Here is a 21,139-nt window from a genome sequence, read left to right as displayed (position 1 = left end):
ATCGTGTTTCTTTCATTTCTAGAGCAATACATTTATCAAGCAAAAGAAATATTGAAATTCCTTGCCCAACTTTTTCCATTTCTCTGCAATCACAAATATTTTTCTTTTTTATCGAAATTTTATTTTCTTTTTTCGGTCTAGTTTTTTTTACTTTTTTTTTTTCTTGGCACACTTTTCTTTTCTTCTTCGTGATCAACATACAAAAATAGTTGGGTGACTCTAGATTACCCAAGCTTGCTTGTGATTTACGACAAACTTTAAAACTTTTTATATACATGTACACTAAAGTCTTTCGATGGTTATATCGATATATAAAATAAAAAAATCACAACCGATCAAATCAAATTGTAAATATATATGCCTATATTAATTTGAGAATTTTACATCTGCCTTGAGTGATTTATTATCCTGTCAATTTTTCAACTTGATAAATTTATTTTTCAACATGACCTTTTAATGTACAAATTTTACCTTCAACTTCTTACTCATTAATTTTCCGTCATGGAAAAGTCTAAATCCCACGTGAGACATAAAACTTGAAAAACTTTGCTACTTAGATGGTAAAAATAATCATAATAAAAAATAGAAACAAAAATAAAATAATAAGAAAAATTGGAAATGTACCAACTTGTGAAAGTTTTGTGAAATCGACGTGAGGTTAAAGTCGAGAGAAAATCTTGGCGGCATATCACGTTGAGTGCACCTCACTCCATTTTATCAATACAAATTTTATATATATATACTTGCAATTGTATGTGTTTGTTTGAAATAAAAAAGAAGAGGTATAAAGAAAATCGCGAGATTTTATCGGCATCATCGCAATAAAATTTCGCCGATCCAGCGAGTAAACAAGTATATAGAAAATATCCAATTGCATTTGAATCTAAAACCATCATCTGCCTCACACTCTTATACAAGTACGACCCTTCTTGAAATACTGCTGAAACCGCAATCTAATATGAGATTTATCATTTCTCGTTTATAATATGCATATAAAAAGTTTTTTTTTCATCGTCTTTTTAACATTTATACGCCAAAATTTATTTCAACGGTAAATTATCATATTTTTTTTTTCATTTCAGTCTCAATAGGCAAATGTGGTTATGATTGAAATTGCTTTGGGGTGGTTTGTGGTAGAAAAAAATTTACATTCATTCATTCGTGTAATGATAAAAAAAATAATAATAATAAAAATTATTAATTGATCGAAAAAAATATATTGTAAAAGTTGAAATTTGTGTGTGTGCTGAGTGCGAGAGAGGATCACTCACATGGCGTCGGCGTGACACATACTATTTTTTGGCCGAGCGGCCGGAAACACCCGTTTGTCGCCCGCAATTTGTAGGGCGACAAACGGGCAATTCCCGCTCGCTAGGCCAAAAAAAATTTACAAGAACTCATTCAAGAGCTGAAGGGAAACATTAGAGTATTTTGTCGAATTAGACAAAAAATAGACAAGGAAAGAGAGAAAACACCATGTTCCATCAATTATACTGATGAATGTACATTAAAAATTGGTAAAGCTGATAGTACAAAACAAGAATATACATTTGACAAAGTATTTCCACCAACAGTGTATGTGTGTTTTCATATGAAAAAACTGGTTCTGGTAAAACATACACTATGTAAGCCCTGGTGAAAATATTATTCCGGATTTTTCCGAATTTCTCCGTGATTACTCCAAATTTTTCCCAAATTGACCCATGCGGAGGAATGAGTGGAGAAATTTTCTCCTCGTCGTTTATTTCGGAAGAATTTCTCCGCGGTAAATTATTTTTTTCACATTTTTTCAATTTTTTACGAATTTTATCCGAATCGACTTGGGTGGAGAGCAAGTATGATGATACAGTTGAATATATTCATATGTATATATATGTTGAGTGTTGAGTTTATGTATACTTTAAGATAACTTTTGAAATTCACGGAATTCGCTTGTTCGATCGGGGAAATCCGGCAACGGATGTAAATTGCCTTTCCGGGTTTCACCCCCGGGTGAACAATTTTGCCTCTTTCCTCACTCGTCCTTTGCCCTCATATTCTATTTTATATATACTACACAAGCAATGTATATAGATATGTATATATCTACATTACATAATTTATATACAGTATGGGTAATAGGCAGCTATGTAGGTTGCACTGAATTTTACTATATACAGACATCATTATAGATATAATAGAGCATAGAGCGTGGAAAACCTAATATACATTTTATATAAAAAAAAAAAAATAAATAAAAAATAACCACATCAACGTCAGCTGAGTTTTACGCATATCCAACTATATTCAAAAAAATATATTTTAATTTATGTAATATACATGCACACGTTGCATTTTATTTTTTTTTCAATTTTTAAATAATACTTTTTATGAAAAAAATAAAAATTTAATATATAAAATTTTTTTCTCTTTGTACATTAATTTGTATTTTTTTACTTTGTAAAAATTGTCAAAGTACTTTGATAAATTAATTTTTACTTCTTCTTTATTCATCTGTTATTTTTTTATGATAAAAATAGTTTTTTTTTTCATAAATTTTCAAATATTAAATTTTCATATACCTTACTGTATTCGAAAAATATTTTTTTTTTGCAAGATGATATTTTTTTAATGGAAAAAAAAATAATCTTAGATTCATAAAATAAATTTATGATAATATATTAACAACATCAAAGTACTAGAAATTTTATAAAAATTTATAAAAGCATATTTTATTTTATTTGCAAAATTATCTACTTAGCAATATTAACTTGAATTTTATATTTTTTTTCACATAGAAAAACATGTTTTTCATTATCGTATATATTCTTTATGTATACTTATAGTCTTTCTCATCTATGTATACTCTTTTGTTTATTTATTTATTTTTTTCCGTCTTTTATATTGGAGTATATTTTTGTTTTTTATATTTTCTATACCCTGTTGGTTTGAGGGGAAAAAAAATAAGAAAAAAAAAAAAAGTAAAAGACGAGGGATAGAAGGGCAAAGTGCATGAAGCTAAAAAGCGTCCAACCGCGTTGCCTTCGAATGATTTATGTACGCGGGTAACTCGAAGCGAGTTGTAAGCGTACATTCCAACCCCCTTTAAAACTACCACCCTCTTTCTCTTTGCCAACTTTTTGTCCACGTCCATTCGACGTGACGTGACTCGTCTGTGATACTTATTCACAAATGACATATGTCGCCTCACTTGCTTTTCAATTGCAGTTACACCAGCTTGCAATTTTCATTTAACCAAAATAAAAAATTAAAACAAAGCTATGAATCATAAAACTGAAGAAATAAAAAAAAAAAAAAAAAAACACTATTCAAAAAATAGAATAATACATAAAAAAAAATTGTAACGAGGAAAAACTGATTATCACAGCACTTTAGTATTCACGTCTAGATATAATGACAGAATAGAGTAAAAAAAAAATAAAAAAATTCATATTGTTTTTTTTTTTTTTGAGGTCAAAGTGGGAGAGTTAAATAAGGGTGACATACAAAGAAACGTGACTTTTATTCTGAACAAGGACAAGGTGAAGGCTGCAGTTATTTCCGAGTTAAAAATAGTAAAGGATAAAAGGGTAAAAAATAAAGCAAAAGAATGAGAAAAAAAAAATCAAGTAATCCCGTGAGCAAATAAAACATACAATCCCAAACGATTGAGTTCAGTGAAAGAGATTACGACCCTCTCGAAATTTACTCGACGGATATTGCCATTTACTACGCGCATTTAGATCAATGAAATTTTTTATATTTAACAAAAGAAAAAAGAATATTATATATAAAACTTTAATGAATCAATAATTTAACTGTTAAATTAGTTATAAATGAGACTAATTTTCATTGCACAGAAACAATAGGGTTGTATATTTATTGAGTAAAATTCCAACGTATCATTGATTGCATTGTCTATATATTAATGTTGAAATTGTGTTTATATTGTCTGTGTATTGTAGTAGTTCATGTACATATTGAGATTCACAAGAGTGATTCAAGTATATGTAACACCCAGAAGCACTGAGTGAATGATAGCTTGTGAAGTAGGATATTCATGAACTGGTCCACTGAATCTACTGTAAATTCCTATCTATCTATCTATCTATCTCTTTGCTTGTATATATATGTATTGTATATATATATATATATATATATATATATATTCTATATTTAAATTATATGTATGTATTTTACTTTATACATATACACGATAGTCTATATAACTCCCGATTAATCCTATAATCTGTTTCTACGCTCCGTTGACTGAATATCATCTCGTCTACTCAACTTGCCATTATTTTTTTTTCTCATATTTTTTAGCTTTTATCATCTCACATTTTCTCCACAGTGCTCAACATTATCATCTTCTATCTATATATTCATATTTTCATTTAATTTTTTTATCCCATTTTATATTTACGCAAAAAATAGAAAAAAAAAATTGCTATATATCGGTAAAATGAAAGTTCAATATTTACAAATAACAATCATATTTTTTCGGTACAAAAATTAAGTAAATAAGAATAAATGAGAATCGAAATATTGGCAAATTCAATAAATTAATAAACAATAAATATTCGGATGGTAAATAAACACAAAAAAAAAATAGTAAAATAAAGAAATTAAATATAAAAATTAAAAATAAATTTAACAGTAAATTTAGTCATCAAGTTTATATATTTTTTATATATAATAGAAAGACATGATAATATATTTGAATATTCAATAATTTATTTAAAGCCAGCATCAAGCCATAAAAAATTACTGACAAAACATGTAATACAGTTGTATTGTGTAATTTAAAAAACCCACAAAATCTCAGTGTATGAAATCAATCGGAAGCCATTGTAAAAAGCCCGTAGGACAATCACCCTACGAATTAAATATTGCACTTAATGTGATTCCGAATCAACGTGTAAACTGATACTAAAACTAACCCGTCGACATATTATGTTGCATACTAGGTCATGAATCAAAATATATATATACAATATACATATATAGTCAATAGATTTGTATTGAATTTATATGTCTGCATGTTGAACCTCAAGTTTCAAAACATATTCTTGCATACATTAGATAAACACATCGTCATACAATATATGCAAATGGATTAGAAAATTAAGACTTTTAGAAAATTAACATTAGATATAGTTTATATAATTTGCATTTGTACAAAATATTTATGTATGCATTGTATGTGTATCATTGAGAATTTCGTCTACTTTTGAAGATGAAATTTCTAGTGTTGGAATACTGAGTATGCGGGTTGTTTAATTAAATCACCGTTAATAATAAGAAGCAATTGTGACATATACTATATACTATGTGTGGCGAATATGTTGTACATGTATATGTCGCTTATGGATTTGTGAAATTGGGTGAGATATACTTCTCGAGTCATTTGTTACCTAATCATCTAATCTCTTGATCTGGCATATATATATATGGACGATAACGTTAATTGAGTTGATAAAAGATATTAATGAATTACCCAAGTTTTTGATAACAGACTATAAATTTTAATACATTTTAAATATATATTTCAATCTTGAAGTTTAGGAAATATTATGTGAGTCATTAATTTTAAAGGAATTTACTTATCTATTCTGTTATTAAACAAAAGAATAGTTTGAAACTTTTATGAAAAAAAAAAAAAAAAAAAATGAAAATGTTATGAACAGAGTATAATCTATGATGATAATAAATTTACAGTCACATATCTTTTTGGTCTAGGGTCTAATGAAAATAGTCATTAGTCATTATTAGAAAAAGCTTCAGTATATATAACTATATTATTTTTTAAATCAAACCAGTAAAAAAATTATTAAATGAATTTAATTTCAAACAAAGTCCTTCAACTATTTTGGATGTCTTCCAAAATTTAATACAATGGATTTAATTTATTTAAGAGAGATGTTCCATTTAGTATAAATGTTCTATTATTCGTAAGATATGTTTTAGTTGAGAGAAATTTTTTATTTAAAAAGATAGCAGATGTTCTTTTTTTTTTCGACTCATGAGAGCTAAAACAAGGTAACTTTGTTCAAGACAAGTCGTGGTATATTGTTGTATATCAAATAAATCTCTATATTATATTTGAAATTTTTTTGGAATTCTGCTGTTATACATGTATATATGCAGCGGTAAATTTTTTTAAGCGTAAAGTATATAGTCGTCTATATTAAGCTAGCCATACGTAGCACACGATCACAAATTGTTACCAATTATGGGTGACAAGATAATCCTGGTATTCCATTATAAGCTAGCATGCACATGAAATTTTCTTTCCAATCTTTTTAACATTTTATGGTAAAGGGCTGTTTCATGACATCAACGAAAAAAGACATTGCCACAATAATCCCTCGTTCGCGGAAAATGACAAAATTAGTCTGACACGGTAATCCCATCTGCAATTTCAACTCGATAGTCCAGGTAGATTGAAGTTTTTTTTATGACTTGTTTTATATATACAGGTAAATCAGGGTTTTATGTTTATGTCACTCGATTTTTTTTTTTTTTTTTTTGCAGATAGGATCGATATAGTCTTTAAGTTTTAAATATTTTTTTTTTTCATTTTTATAATATATTTGTAAAATTAAATTCAATTTTTGCTTACATTTTCAAAATTATATATTTCTATTTTACTGAATGTTCATTTTATTCGCTTCATAAAATTTTACCTACTTCCTATGATTTTTTTTTTTTTTTGCCAGACTATCTTCCAGTATATATTTAGATTTTATTTTTTTTTATTTCATATTTTCTATTTCCACTATAATTGTACATCTACTGAGAATCAAATTACGGGTATATGAAGGGATTCCGGTTTTCTCAGTGAATTTAATAAGCCAATGGAATCAGTCGTTAACTTTAAGGAAGAATTCTTTCAGTTCAATTCGAATTGAACCATTTCCTTTCCTTTTTTTTTTTTTTTTTTTGTTTTTCTTTTCTCGGTCTAAGATCGCACCAATCACGAAATTTCCCCTCGGCATTGATTTCAACCGATACTTTTTTTTTTTTTCTCATTTTTGTTTTATTTCTTTTTATTCTTCAAGTATCTTCGCAACTTAAAGCTAATTTCTTCATAAAATTGCAACAAAATTGTTTCAAGATGAGAAAAAATCAAAAGAATCTTATCAAAGCTTTTTTGATTGAGAAAGATATTTGTTTTGATTTTTATTTTTTTTTTCAATTAACACACACATACACAGTGGATTGCAAAACTTTTTTTTATTTTTTTTATATATGTATATATAATCGATAAAATTATATACCTGTATATAAAATACAAATAAATAAAATAACCGAGACGAGTTAGTCATTAATTTAAAGAACACGTTCACAGCAATTAAAACTTGACAGTCATGTACGCTTCGTTAATTTAAAATTTGCATGTTTTAATTAAATACGTTGATTCAAGGACTTATTAAATATCAAAATGACCATGTCAAATTATCAAGCAATTATATAAAACTAGTCAAGTGAAAAAATAAAATATAATAATTGAAACAAAAATAAAAAAAGTTTTTAATTTATCAACAAGTGATATTTTTCCAATTATATTTTTTTCTTTATATAAATGATGTGTTTATATATTATACGTCAAAGCTGTCAACAAAGTAATTATACTTTGAATGTATATTTGAAAATGACTGTGTGAAAAAAAATATAGAAAAAATTAAAACAAGCGAGTATAAAAAATAAGTAAATGAAAATTTAAGTTTAGAGTAAAGTAAATAATGGTGAATACAAGTGAATTGTTGAGTAAAGTCTTTGGAAAAATTGTTGAAGAGGTGCGGCAAAAGGTTTCAAAAACAAAAGAGGATCGTTAGAAACAAGTGCCTCCGATTAGAATATCTTGACATTCTTTTTTATCATGCATCGACAAACATCTCTTTTTTTTTATTATTCTCCCTCATTTCATCCTTTATTTTTTTATTCTATTTTATATTTTTGACCTTCCTCTCTTTCTCTCTTTGTAAACTGAAAATAATCGTCACGATTCTTCTTTGTAATTCTGCAACTTTGAGGGTTCATTTTGCCAACAGCAAAAAAAAAAAAAAAAACACACAAAAAATCTCAAGTAGGAATTCATTGAAGAGTCGTTTAGCTTTTTTTTAAAAAAAAATTCATCAAGGTAATTTCGACCATCAACACTTTGCTTTGCAAAAATTTATAAAATAAATTAATACTACTAAGCTGACAATCAAATTTCTGATTATATTTTTTTTTTTTTCAAAAGTAAACTTTTATTTATTTAGTGATGAGTTTTTTTTTTTTTTCTTAATTTTTGTTTGAAACTAACTCTGAAATTTCACCCCTATCTATAAAGTCCAAAACTATTTACTTGAAAAGTTATAAAAAAAAATTTTATAACATCAATTTATTATACAACATGAAAAAATATATATAAGAAAATTGTATAAATAATAATAGTTTAATTGACTATCAAATTAACAATTAACAATAAACCATAAAATTTATCTATTTTTTTTTTTTTTTCTTTCTTACATAAAAGTTAAAAACAAATTAATTAACTCAATAAATTTTCAACTATAATTAAAAAACTTTATCGCTGATGAACCGAGTAATTAAAAATAGCAATAATAATATTGAAAATAAAATATTAATATAAATAATAAATATACCTATATGACTAAAGTTTCGATAACTTTTATTATCAAATATTTTAACATCAAAGAAAATTACATGGATCATATTATTGTACCAATCAATTAATAAATTTTACTCTAAAATTGAACATCAAATATTTTATTATTAAAAAAAAGAAAACTCTTTTTTTCATTGATAATTTTCATTATAAATTCTCGAGGGGCTATTCATTGGTGTAGTCATGATGTCACTCAGAGTTTTTCATTTATTTATTTAACAGCAAACCCAAAGCTAAAAAATTCTAAAAATTTGTGAATATATGAAACAGAACCTCCTGAATATTATCCATGGATGCACCATATGAATTTCCAACCGAAACGTTTGTTGTTAAATAAATGAATATAGAGGGTAAATTAGTGATAAATAATTAATTAAATTTTACAAGTTTCAGTGATAGATGTTGATTGTAACTGGATGAGATTTGTAATTAACTGAGTTATTTACAATATTAGCTGATACTGAAAATTGTTGATTCAGTTGAACGGCTAATGCGGGCTGATAAGAAGATCTTGAAAATGTCAGTGTGCATCGAACCTTACAAGATAATAATAATAAAAAAAAAAAAAATAGAAATTCTTATTCTTGTTTGTATGTGTGAGGGTGAAGAGGTAGGAAAGCTCGTATTTCTCGCGACGTTGAGCACCCTGTGACACTCTTCTAACCCTGGAACTTCTAGCGGAAAAGAAAAATTGTCTCTTATATATTTCTTTTTTTTCGTTTTACTTTTGGTTTCTCCTTGTTCCTGAGTTAAGTTTGCCAGCTTTTTTTTTTTTCATCGATTTTTTTCTTATCGGTTTTTTTTTTTTTTTCGTATTTTACGAATGATCCTAAAGCCAAGTCAGGTCAGTTCTTTTTCTTTGAAATCGAAAACCCCAGTATCATTCTATGGCAGGCGACAAATGCCAGCCGCACATTCGTTTTTTATATATATCTCTTTGCTCTTCCCAATTTATTTCGTCTCTTTTTTATTTTTTTGGTTTATTTTCTTTGATATATACACTCTTCTCAATATCCTTCCTGGTCAATTCAACTTGCTCCAAAAAAAAAAAAAATAGAAAAAAAATACACACACACATATCACAACGATGAAAATAAAAAATATATATTTTTATAATTATATATCAAGATTGATGTAATGGAATTTTATATTTCAACACCCTCATTATGCTGCTGAGGACTTTAAATTTCAATTAATTAAGTAGATTTAATTTTTTTTTTTCCATTGTATGTTAGAGAAAACCAATACATGTGTTTAAAGTACTTTTAAAGTTCGATTTTATTTAAATATATTTTCCAATTTATTCTTCTCGTGATTTAATTGGATTTTTTATTTCATTATTTTTATTTTTTCTATTTCAACGTACCGAATAAAATAAAATAAAATGTCAGAGTCTGCCAAATACATTCATTGAATAAAATCTCAAATGTAAATTTAAAAAAAAATAAATAAAAATAATAAAATTTGCCTGTACATATGGATTAATTTTATAGAGTAGTTATATATTTTAAAAAATTATTTAAAATATTTTATTTCCATTGTATGTAAATGGAAAAAAATTTTTTTTATTTTTAAAATAAAAACTATTTGAATAATATGAATTATATATAATAAAAATCGATTATACAATATTATTAAAATCATTGAAAATAAAAAGTCTGACTGTACGTTGAGTGTTTTACTTGGAGTCTTAGTATTTCAAGCAAGTAACCATAGTTACCTAAAAAATTCAATGAGGGTGGTGACAGGGTTGAAAGTCATAAAAGAAAATCCAAACGAGAAAAACACAACTGACAATATTCCACCCTTATTCTTTTTCTCACGCTAGACTCGTTTCGTTCCCTCAGGCATATTTTTTTTTCCTTTTTTCATCTGACTGGTCCATCTTTATTTATTTATTTATCATTTTTTTATATTTTTTTCCTCCTCTTTCATAGATGTATATAATTTTTTTTTTTCTTCCTCATACTTTTCTCTTTACTCATCTCACCCCTTTCTTTGTACACGCGCATGCATTTTGTTTTTTCTTTATACACTTCAACCCCCAACCCCATCAACGTTTTGTTAGCCTCTTTAACCTTTACTCGTTGTTTTCTAGGATTTTTTTTTTTTTTTTTAAATATTTTTTTACTACACGGCTTTTTAGCTTTTGCCTCTCGTTTTACTTGCTTTTGTGTATACTTTTCTAGACAGCTTCTTTCACTCAGTGTCATACACACAAAAGAACTCAAAAATAATAATGATAGAGCATTTTTTTTTTTATTTTTTTTTTTTTTGTAATATGTGTATTGTTTTCATCTATATATTGTTTTTAACATTGAAATTCACATAGTTTGTGTTACCACTTTTTTATGGTCATCAAAGAAAATACGTGTGGCAACTCAGCCAGAGAATAAATAGAAAATATTTCTTTATACATCAAGATGTATTTTTTCAAATGAAAAAAACTGAATAATCTTTTTTTTTTATTTTATTTCTGTCTGATGTGGGAATATTTTACTAACTAGTTAAATTTTTTGACCCTAGAATTTTTATTAAAAATTTTTTCATATAATATAATTTTATACTTATATTTTTCTTTGAGCATATAAATATTTTAATTTTATATATATAATGTCATCTTTGTCTTTTTTATTTTGTTGTTTTTATATATGAAATTTTAATATAATAATAGTTTGAATGAGTTTATTAATTTTTGGATATTGACTTAATATTGAAAAGTCAAATACACATTGTTAATATCCGTTAGATTGCCAGAGGCATATTATATATAAAATGTATATAAAATTTTAATACATGTTTTGAATTATTTGGTAAAATTTTCATTGATTATTGTGTAGGACTGTGGCATGATTAATCGCAGCAACAGCAGGATGTATACTCTGCTGTTTCCGTTCATGTATATAGATGTATATTGTTACCGTGTGCATAATGCAAATATAGGGCATATTCAACTATTAATACTACATCATAATTAATAATTTAATAATAAATAAATCAATAAAAATTAAATAAATAAAAATACCAGCTTTACAAGGTATGGTCTTTTTTATTTTCTATTTAAACAATTATTTTATTTTTATTTTTAAATTGTGCATTTATTTGTTATTTATTTTATATTATAATTATTATCATTTACTTTATTTACGAGAGTCAAAACTATTAAATTTAATACTCTAGTGATCACTCGAATTTTAATTAAGAGAATTAAAAAAGAAATAAAATAAAAAAATTTATAATAAATCCTCAATGATATAAAAGACTTAATCTATCTAGTTGGTTAATTAAATTATAGAGTAGACAATGAGATCAACTGGTAATAAACCGATAAAAGTCAGTGAAAGGATTCTCAACTCGTCAATACATTGATGATATAATTATTATCATTATTTATGTTTCTCTGTAATTTAATAATTAAATTTTATAAATATAAATTTATTTTAAATTTTTAATTTGAAATTTTATTTACAATTGATACATAAATATATATTTTTTTCATTTGTATAGAGATTATGGAAATTGTTAATTCAATTTTAAAATGAAACATTTATATTTATATGGATATTTTTATCAGTAACATTTGTAATTTATTTTAATTGTCTTTGAAAATGTAAATTAAATTATACCAATGTATAATATTCAAATTTAATCGTTTGAATTACGTTAAATTATCAAAAATATAAAATAAAAAATGATAATCCTTTAACTACTTTTCGAAAATACATTATACAATATATATTTTATATATTATGAGAAAATTTATCATGCGTTAATAATGAATAATTACAATTTAATGAACTCAAAATATCTGTTGTATAAATACGAGTTTATTATTTTGTATACAAGTATCATCTTGTGTGTGTGTGTGTGTGTAATATAAATGTCACCGTGTATTTTGCAAGGTTCATCAGGTGCTTCACATGTGCATGAACAAAAAAAAAAAAAAGTAATAACAACATTTCCCAACATACGGTTGATGAATAAAAAAATATATTTGTTTTCATTTTAATTATTTTGCACAACGATATATCGATTACCACAATTTTGACCTATTTTTTTTTCAAATTTAATTTTCATTGTTTTGAAATATTAATAAAGTAAATATTAGTTTAATTTTATTTTTAATTTATTTTAATAAACTGAAAATCGTATATAATAATCAAATTTTCTTCTAAAAAATTTTATATATATATGTATTAAAAAAAAAAAAATTATAGTGAGGATAAAATTCTTGAGTACGATAAATTATAAAGAGGAAAAAAATTTTTTTTTTAACCACCAATAACTCTTGGTGTTAGTCCAGTTTCCATGAAAATGTGATTTAGGATTCTTGATTTTTTTTTACCTCAGCAAATACGTGGAACTTTTTGGCCATTGATAAATTTAAAATTATATTTATTCACAAAACTCCATACTAGTGAATTATTTTATTTTTTCTTTATCTTTTATCAATTTTAAATATTTATTTTCATTAAATAACAATGAAAGAATTAAAAAAAAAAATTATTTAATGTTCTGCAAAAAGAATGAATGAGTGTCAGGTCAAAATGTATCAATATAGTTCATCACTGAATAAAAAATCAAACTGACATGTAAAAATATAAGTTTGTTGAGAGTTTCGTGTCTAGAGGACGAATTTAAAATTTGAAATTTGAACCTGTGACACGAACGAATGAGAACGAGGCCCCGAGGAATGTCTGTGAATTATTCAAACAACTAGAATATTTGGTAAAGTCAAATCAAACGAGACTTTTGACAGAATTTTTGTCTTTTGTTTCTTTTTTTTTTTACTTTCTCCCACGTGTTTGTGTACAAACTCACTGATTATCTTGAGCTTTTTAAATTTTTTTTTTCTCTCACTTAAAAGTGTTCCACATCATTCCATAAAAACATTGAATTCTAAACTTTTACGAATGTTAAAAAAAATAAAAGTGAGAAAATAAGTTATAACTTGATGTGTTGTGAATGACGGCTTGGTTTAATTTTCATTTCATTTTGCATTCTATTCGTCTGAAAAGTTTTTAAGTACTGCTATCCCACGTAGTACTTTAAATTTTTTTTATTAATTTAAAATAAAACTACGAAAAAGATGAAGAAATGATAAAGTTGCTAAGAAAAAAAAAATACAATTACGAGACTCTGACTATTTAAAATATTCTTTCTTCGATTCGAATAGTTCTTTTATTTTACCATAACTATTTGATGAATCTAAATGCCTCGTAATTTTTATATACAGCTATTTTTTAAAAAAATAACTAAATTTATTTAAATGGCATTTGATGGATCTTCTTTTTCCAATTTGTCTTATTAATAAAATAATCTCATCAAATTCATATTATCGATCATTGGAATCTTATATTACGAAAAATTTTAAATCTCTCTTACCTGAGAAAAAATTGTCAAAAATTTTAAATCATTACGTTTATAAATTAATTAAAAAAAAAACTAAATAACAAAAAACAAAGTTTTAAATATGAAAATTATTTTACCTTGCTTGGCAAGCCATTTTGTCTTAAAAGTTGTTTACAACTTTTATTTCGATTATCAAAAAAAAACATTCGATGCTCAGCTTCTTCTGCTGCTGCACTGATGGAGAACAATCCTGTCCTCGATGTCGTTGATTGTTGATAAGGCGGATCTTGATTCTTCGATCCCAAACAAAGACACCACCGTGACAACATATTTTATAATAATTTTTATAACATCCGTAGAAATATTTTTACAAGTCAATTAATTGTATTCAATTTTTTTTTTACGTTTAATTGGTATTTCACTATCATTAGTCTCATTAACACTTAATAGTTTTTTTTTTGTATCTTCTTTTAATTTGATCTTGAAGATTGTTCTTACTGCTTTTCCTATTTTTTATTTTTCCACAGATAGAGAGAGCTTGATAAGCTCTATCCATTCACAAGCGCTTTTTGTTTGATACTTCTTTTTTTTACGTTGATCAATGAGAAATCATCTACAATCAATAAAAATCACCATACAATTTATTTTAAAAATTTATATTATTCCAATTTTATTTATTTATTTATTGTTTATTCTTATCAAGGGAAAAATAATTTTAAAAATTCAATTTTTTTTTATGTTTAAAATTATTTTTATATTTATATTTTGTTTGATTTTTCTGGTTTTGGCGGATGGATATTTAATGTCTCTCGGGACAACCGCAAGGGAAAGAAAAAAAAAAAATTGATTTAAGATAAAAGACCTTTCATCTTTGGCAAACTATATCATCAAAATTCTCTGAAACTCACTGAGAACTAAAAAGTCAAAAAAAAAAAAATTGTGACTACTACTTGGGGTATAATTTTATGGCAATATATATAACTATATAATATAGGCAATGGCTTTTATACTCTATCGTAAAAAAATCTGCAATTCATGAGAAAAAGAAACGTCAACGTTATTTTTCTATCCAGTTCGACGTAATCATGGAAATGTTCTTTCTTATATATCAAACTTTTTACCTCTATTTTTTATCCATTTTCAATTTTATTTTGTGTTTTAATTTAATTTATCTTATTTTTTAAATATAAATGAATTTTTTTTATTCTTTAAAATAATATAAACAATAAAAAAACACGAAAAGAAAATGAAAATTCGATCGTATATTTATTCGTATAACTGTAATGTTTGGAGAAATTTTTTTATATTGAATAGAAAATTTTGTTGTAAACAGGAGCTTTTTTTTTTTTAATTTAAGTTTGAAAAATTTATACTGTTGTTTAAAAATAAAAATAGTTAACAGTTTGAAAGAAAGAGTAAAGAGGTAAATTGATAAAAGGATATGACTGAAAGTTAAAAGAATAGAAAAAAAAAAAAATAAGATGGGATAAGGGTTGAAGAGAAAAATAAGGAAATGCTCGGCACTCCACCTTTTTCTCGTTTTCATTGGAGTCATGAGGACTATCATTGTTGTTTAAAAAAAACCACAATGATGCTGGCTTACTCCAAAATTCATTTCAGGGTAATCTCCTTTCTTTTCTTCACATTTATTTTTTTTCTTTTTTTTACTCCTTCGGGGCGATAAAGTTCCAACGAAAAACCAGTAAAAATCTTTCGACTTTATGTCACTGTGAAAAATAGGTCATGCTCAATGCATTTTTTCCATTCCATCTATTTTCTTATATTTATGTCACTCTCAGTTGCATATGTTAAATCCTTTTTTTTAAAAAAAAAAAAAAGTTTATTCAAATTTTTTTCTCATTTTTATAAAAAAAATAATAAAATATTCAACTCAACATTTTTTTTTAATTTACTAATTTTAATATATTTTTTTTAACTACTCATATACTTGAAATAAAATTTATTATTATATTTACTTTTTAATTTTAATTAAAAAATATTTTTTTTAAAACATCAAATTGAACTATTTTTATATTTTCATTCTAATTGTTATTTTTTTTTTTTTAGTAAATATTAAAGCTTTATTTACAGTCTAATGATTTTTTTTTTAACTCATAAAATACTTGTTTATTGCAAATTAAATATATTGTATCATCGTAGAAGGTCATAAAATGAATGACATAAAAAATTCAATGTGAAAAAAAAATTCTCAGCGCGTTTATTCATTATTATATTCGCAATATCAAAAGTACGGTCGAGTATTCAGCTCGGTAGCCGAAACGAAGCGAATCTTTTGAGTAAAAAAATAAAAAAAATAGAAAAAATATCAGACAAAAAAGGTATATCCTGAATCATTGAAATACATATAAATATATTCCTATTGCTATTTTCAGGACACTGAAATATTACATATTCAAATAATAAAAAAAAAACTAATTTCACTATTTAAATATTTATGTAAAATATATAACAATTCAAATAATAAAATTCAGCAGTTAAGCATATATATATATATCTTTCTCATTAAAATTCTTGAATAAAAATAATAATAAATAAACAAAATAATATCTCAGAAAACGTCATGAATAACTTTGAAGAATCCTCAATTGTCTGTCCCATTAGACAGCACTTGAGATCTCATTATGTCCAACGTGATGTTAATAATAATCATTTCAGTATATCACATGAAAATATGTATATAAATATTTTCTAAAAATATAAACTCAAATACGAAATTGAATTAAATATACAAATAAATTACGAGGACTAAGTATGATGAATAAAGTTGAGATTATAAAAAAAAAATTAAGAGTCTATAAAAATGAATTAAAATTATTCTGCACGTTTATGCTGTACATATTATTTTTATACATATTCTTAAAATATAAATATCTCCCAGAGTGACTATTAAGTATCTTTTTTTTTTTTAAATTTATTTCTGACACTCTGTTTGAGATATTAATACGATAAATGAAGTTCTCATTAGTTCTACTCGATTTTAATCAGTCGCAATGTTTTTATAGCCATATAAAACTATCTACATTTTTAACATCCGACTAAAATATTTGGTTTTAATGAAAATGAAGAGTAATAGCACTTTAATTTCCTTCGGGTAGAGCTTTAACTTTTCAATTTAATTGAAATTTCCAATAATAATTGTATGTCAATTAGCCCAACGTTTTTTATTTTTTCAATTAAAATCTCTATCGTAAAAATAAAAATTGAAAAACATGAAAAAAATAAAAAAAAAATCTCAATTATACGGTGAGGATGAATGTATCGTTTTAAACGAGACATGATCAAGAATAAAAAATAAGTGAAAAATAAAAATAAAAAATTATGTCAGGGTGAAGAAAAAAAATAAAAAAAGAGTGTAAAACAGCACGGCTTGTGTCGTATAAACCATGGTGAAAGAAACACAAAAAGAAAAAAAATCATGATTTTATTGCTCGTAAAAGTAAGATCGTCAAACAGCAAAAGAGTGCTTCTTGTACTTTTTATTTTTTTATTTTTCATAAGCTACATTGTACAGCTACCAATATAAAAATCATGTTTAAAAATGACTTTTTGATAACGAATATAATATTATTCCATTTTATTATCACAACTTCTCAGTTATATTTTTATTTATCATTTAAAATAATATTTTTATTTTGTCATAAAAAATTCATCTGTTATCGCTTTTTAAACTCTTGATATTTTCAATAGAAAATATTTCAATTAAAAGATTATTTATCTGATAAAATTGACAATTACAACAGTAGTTAGTAAATTTTTAAAATATACTATACATATAATATTACGATGAGGTTTACAATGTGACAAATGTACACGAGTGTTCCCAAAGGAATAAATTCCAGCATGAAAATAAATGACCAGACACAGGGAGAGACCAAAAGTTTTTGCACTTCTATATAGAGAAGCATACCAGACACAAGAGGGAATCGACAAAATAAAAAAAAAATATACAGTATAAAAAAAAAAGTAAAAATAAAATGAGAAAGTACGTACTGAGCTTGGAGAGCTTTTGAGCATCCGCAAAGCAGCGAATAAAAAAAATAAAACAAAACTAGATGCACGAAAAAAAAATAAAACACGCATATAAAACATTTTTAGGAATTAAAAAAATAGTATATACATGTAAAACATAGATGTGTATGCATTGATAAATGATTTATTGAATATTTAATTTTTATTTTTATATTGCTGCACTTTAAATTTCAACTTGCCAATTATTTTTATGTGTCATCAAATAAAAAATAATATTAACAAAAAAACAAGTAAATAAATATACGATTAAACGTTGTTTTTTTTTATTTTTTTTTGGATATTTAAATTTTCTTATGTCAACAAAATTCATGAGTTTAAAGTTTGTTTATATGTATGTATATATATATATACGTACATATAAACATGATCAGTCGAGTAAATGGAGCTGTCCAGTAACACGTAAACAAAAGCACCACGTTTTTGAGCCCTCGAAAACCAACACTCGCACTCTGTCACCTAGAGTTTGTGGTTCTTGGCATACTTGCTCGTTATTCCCTTTGGTTACCTCACCCTTCTCTTCATTGCCACTATATACCAAGCTCTTTATATCAACCTATCACAGTCCTCTCGACCACTCAACTTCCGTTCATCATGTCGTTTGAATGTGGGAGAAATTACTCTATATACCATCTCATCATATATAATTATATACATCTATATACATTAACATGAATTTTATTTGATTCAAATGAACCAGTCACATTGATATACATTTCAGTATTCCCTTTTGATAATTTTGATTTTTTATTTTTCTTTATTTTTTTTTGTAAATTGTTTTTAATACAATAATGTCTCAACAGGGAATTAAATAATCGCAAATAAAAAATACCGCAAAATTTAGTTTAAAAGAAAAAAAATTATTGAAAAGTTTTTTAACCAAAATAAATAAATAAATAAATAAAAAATTGATAAAAACTTTGAAATTGAAAAAAAAGACAATTTTATTTATTTATTTTAATTAATTTATCTTTTTTTAATTAATTATTTAATTAATAATATATTTATTTTTTTGTATGAGAATTATATATTTGGGGATTATATTTTGCAAGTGTTATACATTTACGAATCAGTAAATTCTTGAATTTTGATGTTTAAACTTGAATTGATATCAAATGCAGATGAATTTTGTGTCAATGGTATATTAATACTGTAGATTTGATATTTGCAAACTTACCTCTTCGTCAAAATTTCTCGACGAAATTTTCTTCAAGTATTACAAAACTAAAATCGGTTGTTAGTTATTATTTTTTAAAATATTTTTTATAAAATCAATCTTTTATATTTTGTGTAAATAATAAAAATAATTAATACTATGATAAGCCTAGTTTTATAAGCAGGTATAAAATACAAAAGAAAACGACGTAGCAATTTTATAAAAATTAATAACATAATTATTTGAACTATCGTCAAAGAATATGAATCACACGATTTTCTTAGTGAAATAAATAATGTCATTTTAAATTCTTTATTCTCCTCTTTATTTAGTAATTAATTTTTCTATTAAAATTTAATTTAAATTAAAAAAAACACACGGGCTTTTGAATGATGAAAATGATTTTATTATTTCTTTCAAGTTTTTAAAATAAGCATCTATTCATAATGAAACTTTTAATTGTAATATTGATAATAAATTTGAATGGCATACAAAACACACGTTTCCAGAATCCACGTTATCAAAATATAAATTAATAAGAAATTCAAAAAAATCATTGTGTGTTACAATATCACAATTATATATCGTCGTTTTCTTAAATATTTTTTCTTCAAGTATTTTAGAGCTTGTGAATGTACTTCAATAGAATAAACACAAACACAAATGAATACAAATCAAAAATACTATAATACTACTTTTTTTAATTGAAATAAATATTTTTTTAAAACCTTTTATAATAATTCAGCCGTTAAAATAGTTTCCTCGTGTTACACTTGAACTTTTAGGGGTATAATATTGTGTAAATGTTATAACCATTGACCCAAAAAAATAATAAAAAATGTGAAACATTACACAGTATACACAAATGATGGCTAATAATTAAAATCTAATTTATTAATTCAAAATTATATATATATATTATTTTAGATTATTTCACGTTTAAACTTTGATAAGAAAATTGTTTTTTTTTTTTATTATCAAAAATTTAAATAAATAAAAATTAATAAAATAAATAAAATTATGATTATTAAAATAAATAAACAATGGAAACAATAATTTTCTATTTTTATATGTTTTTTTTTTTTTTTTCAATTGCACAATTTTTGTTTATCCGTCTGCGCTCAGAGAGCCTGTCTGACCGAAATGCCTCTCGATCACTGACTGAGTCCTTGGATTGTACGCGGTGGTGTATTTACCCCCCAACGAATATCAACGGTTATTTGACGGCCGCGCACGACGGAGTGTCTGTGCCATGCTTAGTAAAATTCACCTATATTTATATATACTTCCCCTCGTTTGCTTTTACAATGAGGGAGATAAATCTAAAAGAGGAGAATTTTTATATATATACTTGACGACCAATACAACCCTTAAATCCTCCTCTTTCACTACTTCCCATATAAATAAAAATTCAAATAACAACTACAATGAATACATCAACAATATCAACAATATTTTTCGAAAACAATAAAGCCCAATATAAATACTATATATAAAATAAACAAAAAAATTTATAAATAAATTATTTTATTTTTAAAAATTTTTAAATTGGTTAAAAAATAAAATAATGATGATAATTTTTCTATGCTAATGGTCATATTAAAATCTGCTATCACATAGATATTTTTTTCCCACTCTTGAAAAATCTCCACCCTAACCTCCCACTCACCTATCTAGATTACCTTTGGCCTTAGATTCAACATCATTGGTTGTTCGTTTGGCACAAATATACTCCCATTTCATATAAAATGATGACGTATATCCTGTTGCTCCTCCTGGTTTATAAATTATCAATAAATATTTTTATCATATTTATTTTTTAATTAACAATGGAAAAAAATATTCATAAGGTTGTAGAAAACTTTTATCGTAAATTAATTTTAATTTAATTTTCATTTTTAATTATTGTTGCAGATGATAGTAAT

The 21,139-nt window shown here is 24.8% G+C and overlaps 1 protein-coding gene across 3 annotated transcripts in view; it reads right to left on the bottom strand.

Moving 5' to 3' along the window:
• The window catches only part of LOC122857751, a 30,260-nt gene extending 9,791 nt beyond the window's left edge, over positions 1 to 20,469 (bottom strand). Inside the window, exons 1-3 of one of the 3 annotated variants that reach the window (XM_044160096.1) lie at positions 19,943 to 20,469; positions 19,236 to 19,282; positions 14,149 to 14,624 (exon numbers count right to left, since the gene is read on the bottom strand). In XM_044160096.1, the coding sequence (XP_044016031.1) occupies positions 14,149 to 14,340 (192 nt within the window). In that variant the 5' untranslated portion in view covers positions 14,341 to 14,624; positions 19,236 to 19,282; positions 19,943 to 20,469. Of the gene's footprint in view, positions 1 to 14,148; positions 14,625 to 19,235; positions 19,335 to 19,942 lie in introns of all 3 variants that reach the window. The other 2 variants (XM_044160103.1, XM_044160114.1) reach the window with 2 other exon arrangements.
• Between the last annotated feature and the right edge of the window lie 670 nt (positions 20,470 to 21,139).

The sequence above is a fragment of the Aphidius gifuensis genome, linkage group LG1, assembly GCF_014905175.1.
Source record: "Aphidius gifuensis isolate YNYX2018 linkage group LG1, ASM1490517v1, whole genome shotgun sequence".
Lineage (NCBI taxonomy): Eukaryota > Metazoa > Arthropoda > Insecta > Hymenoptera > Braconidae > Aphidius > Aphidius gifuensis.
The sequence above is the reverse complement of the archived record's forward strand: the minus strand, read 5'-3'. Positions and strand labels throughout refer to the sequence as shown.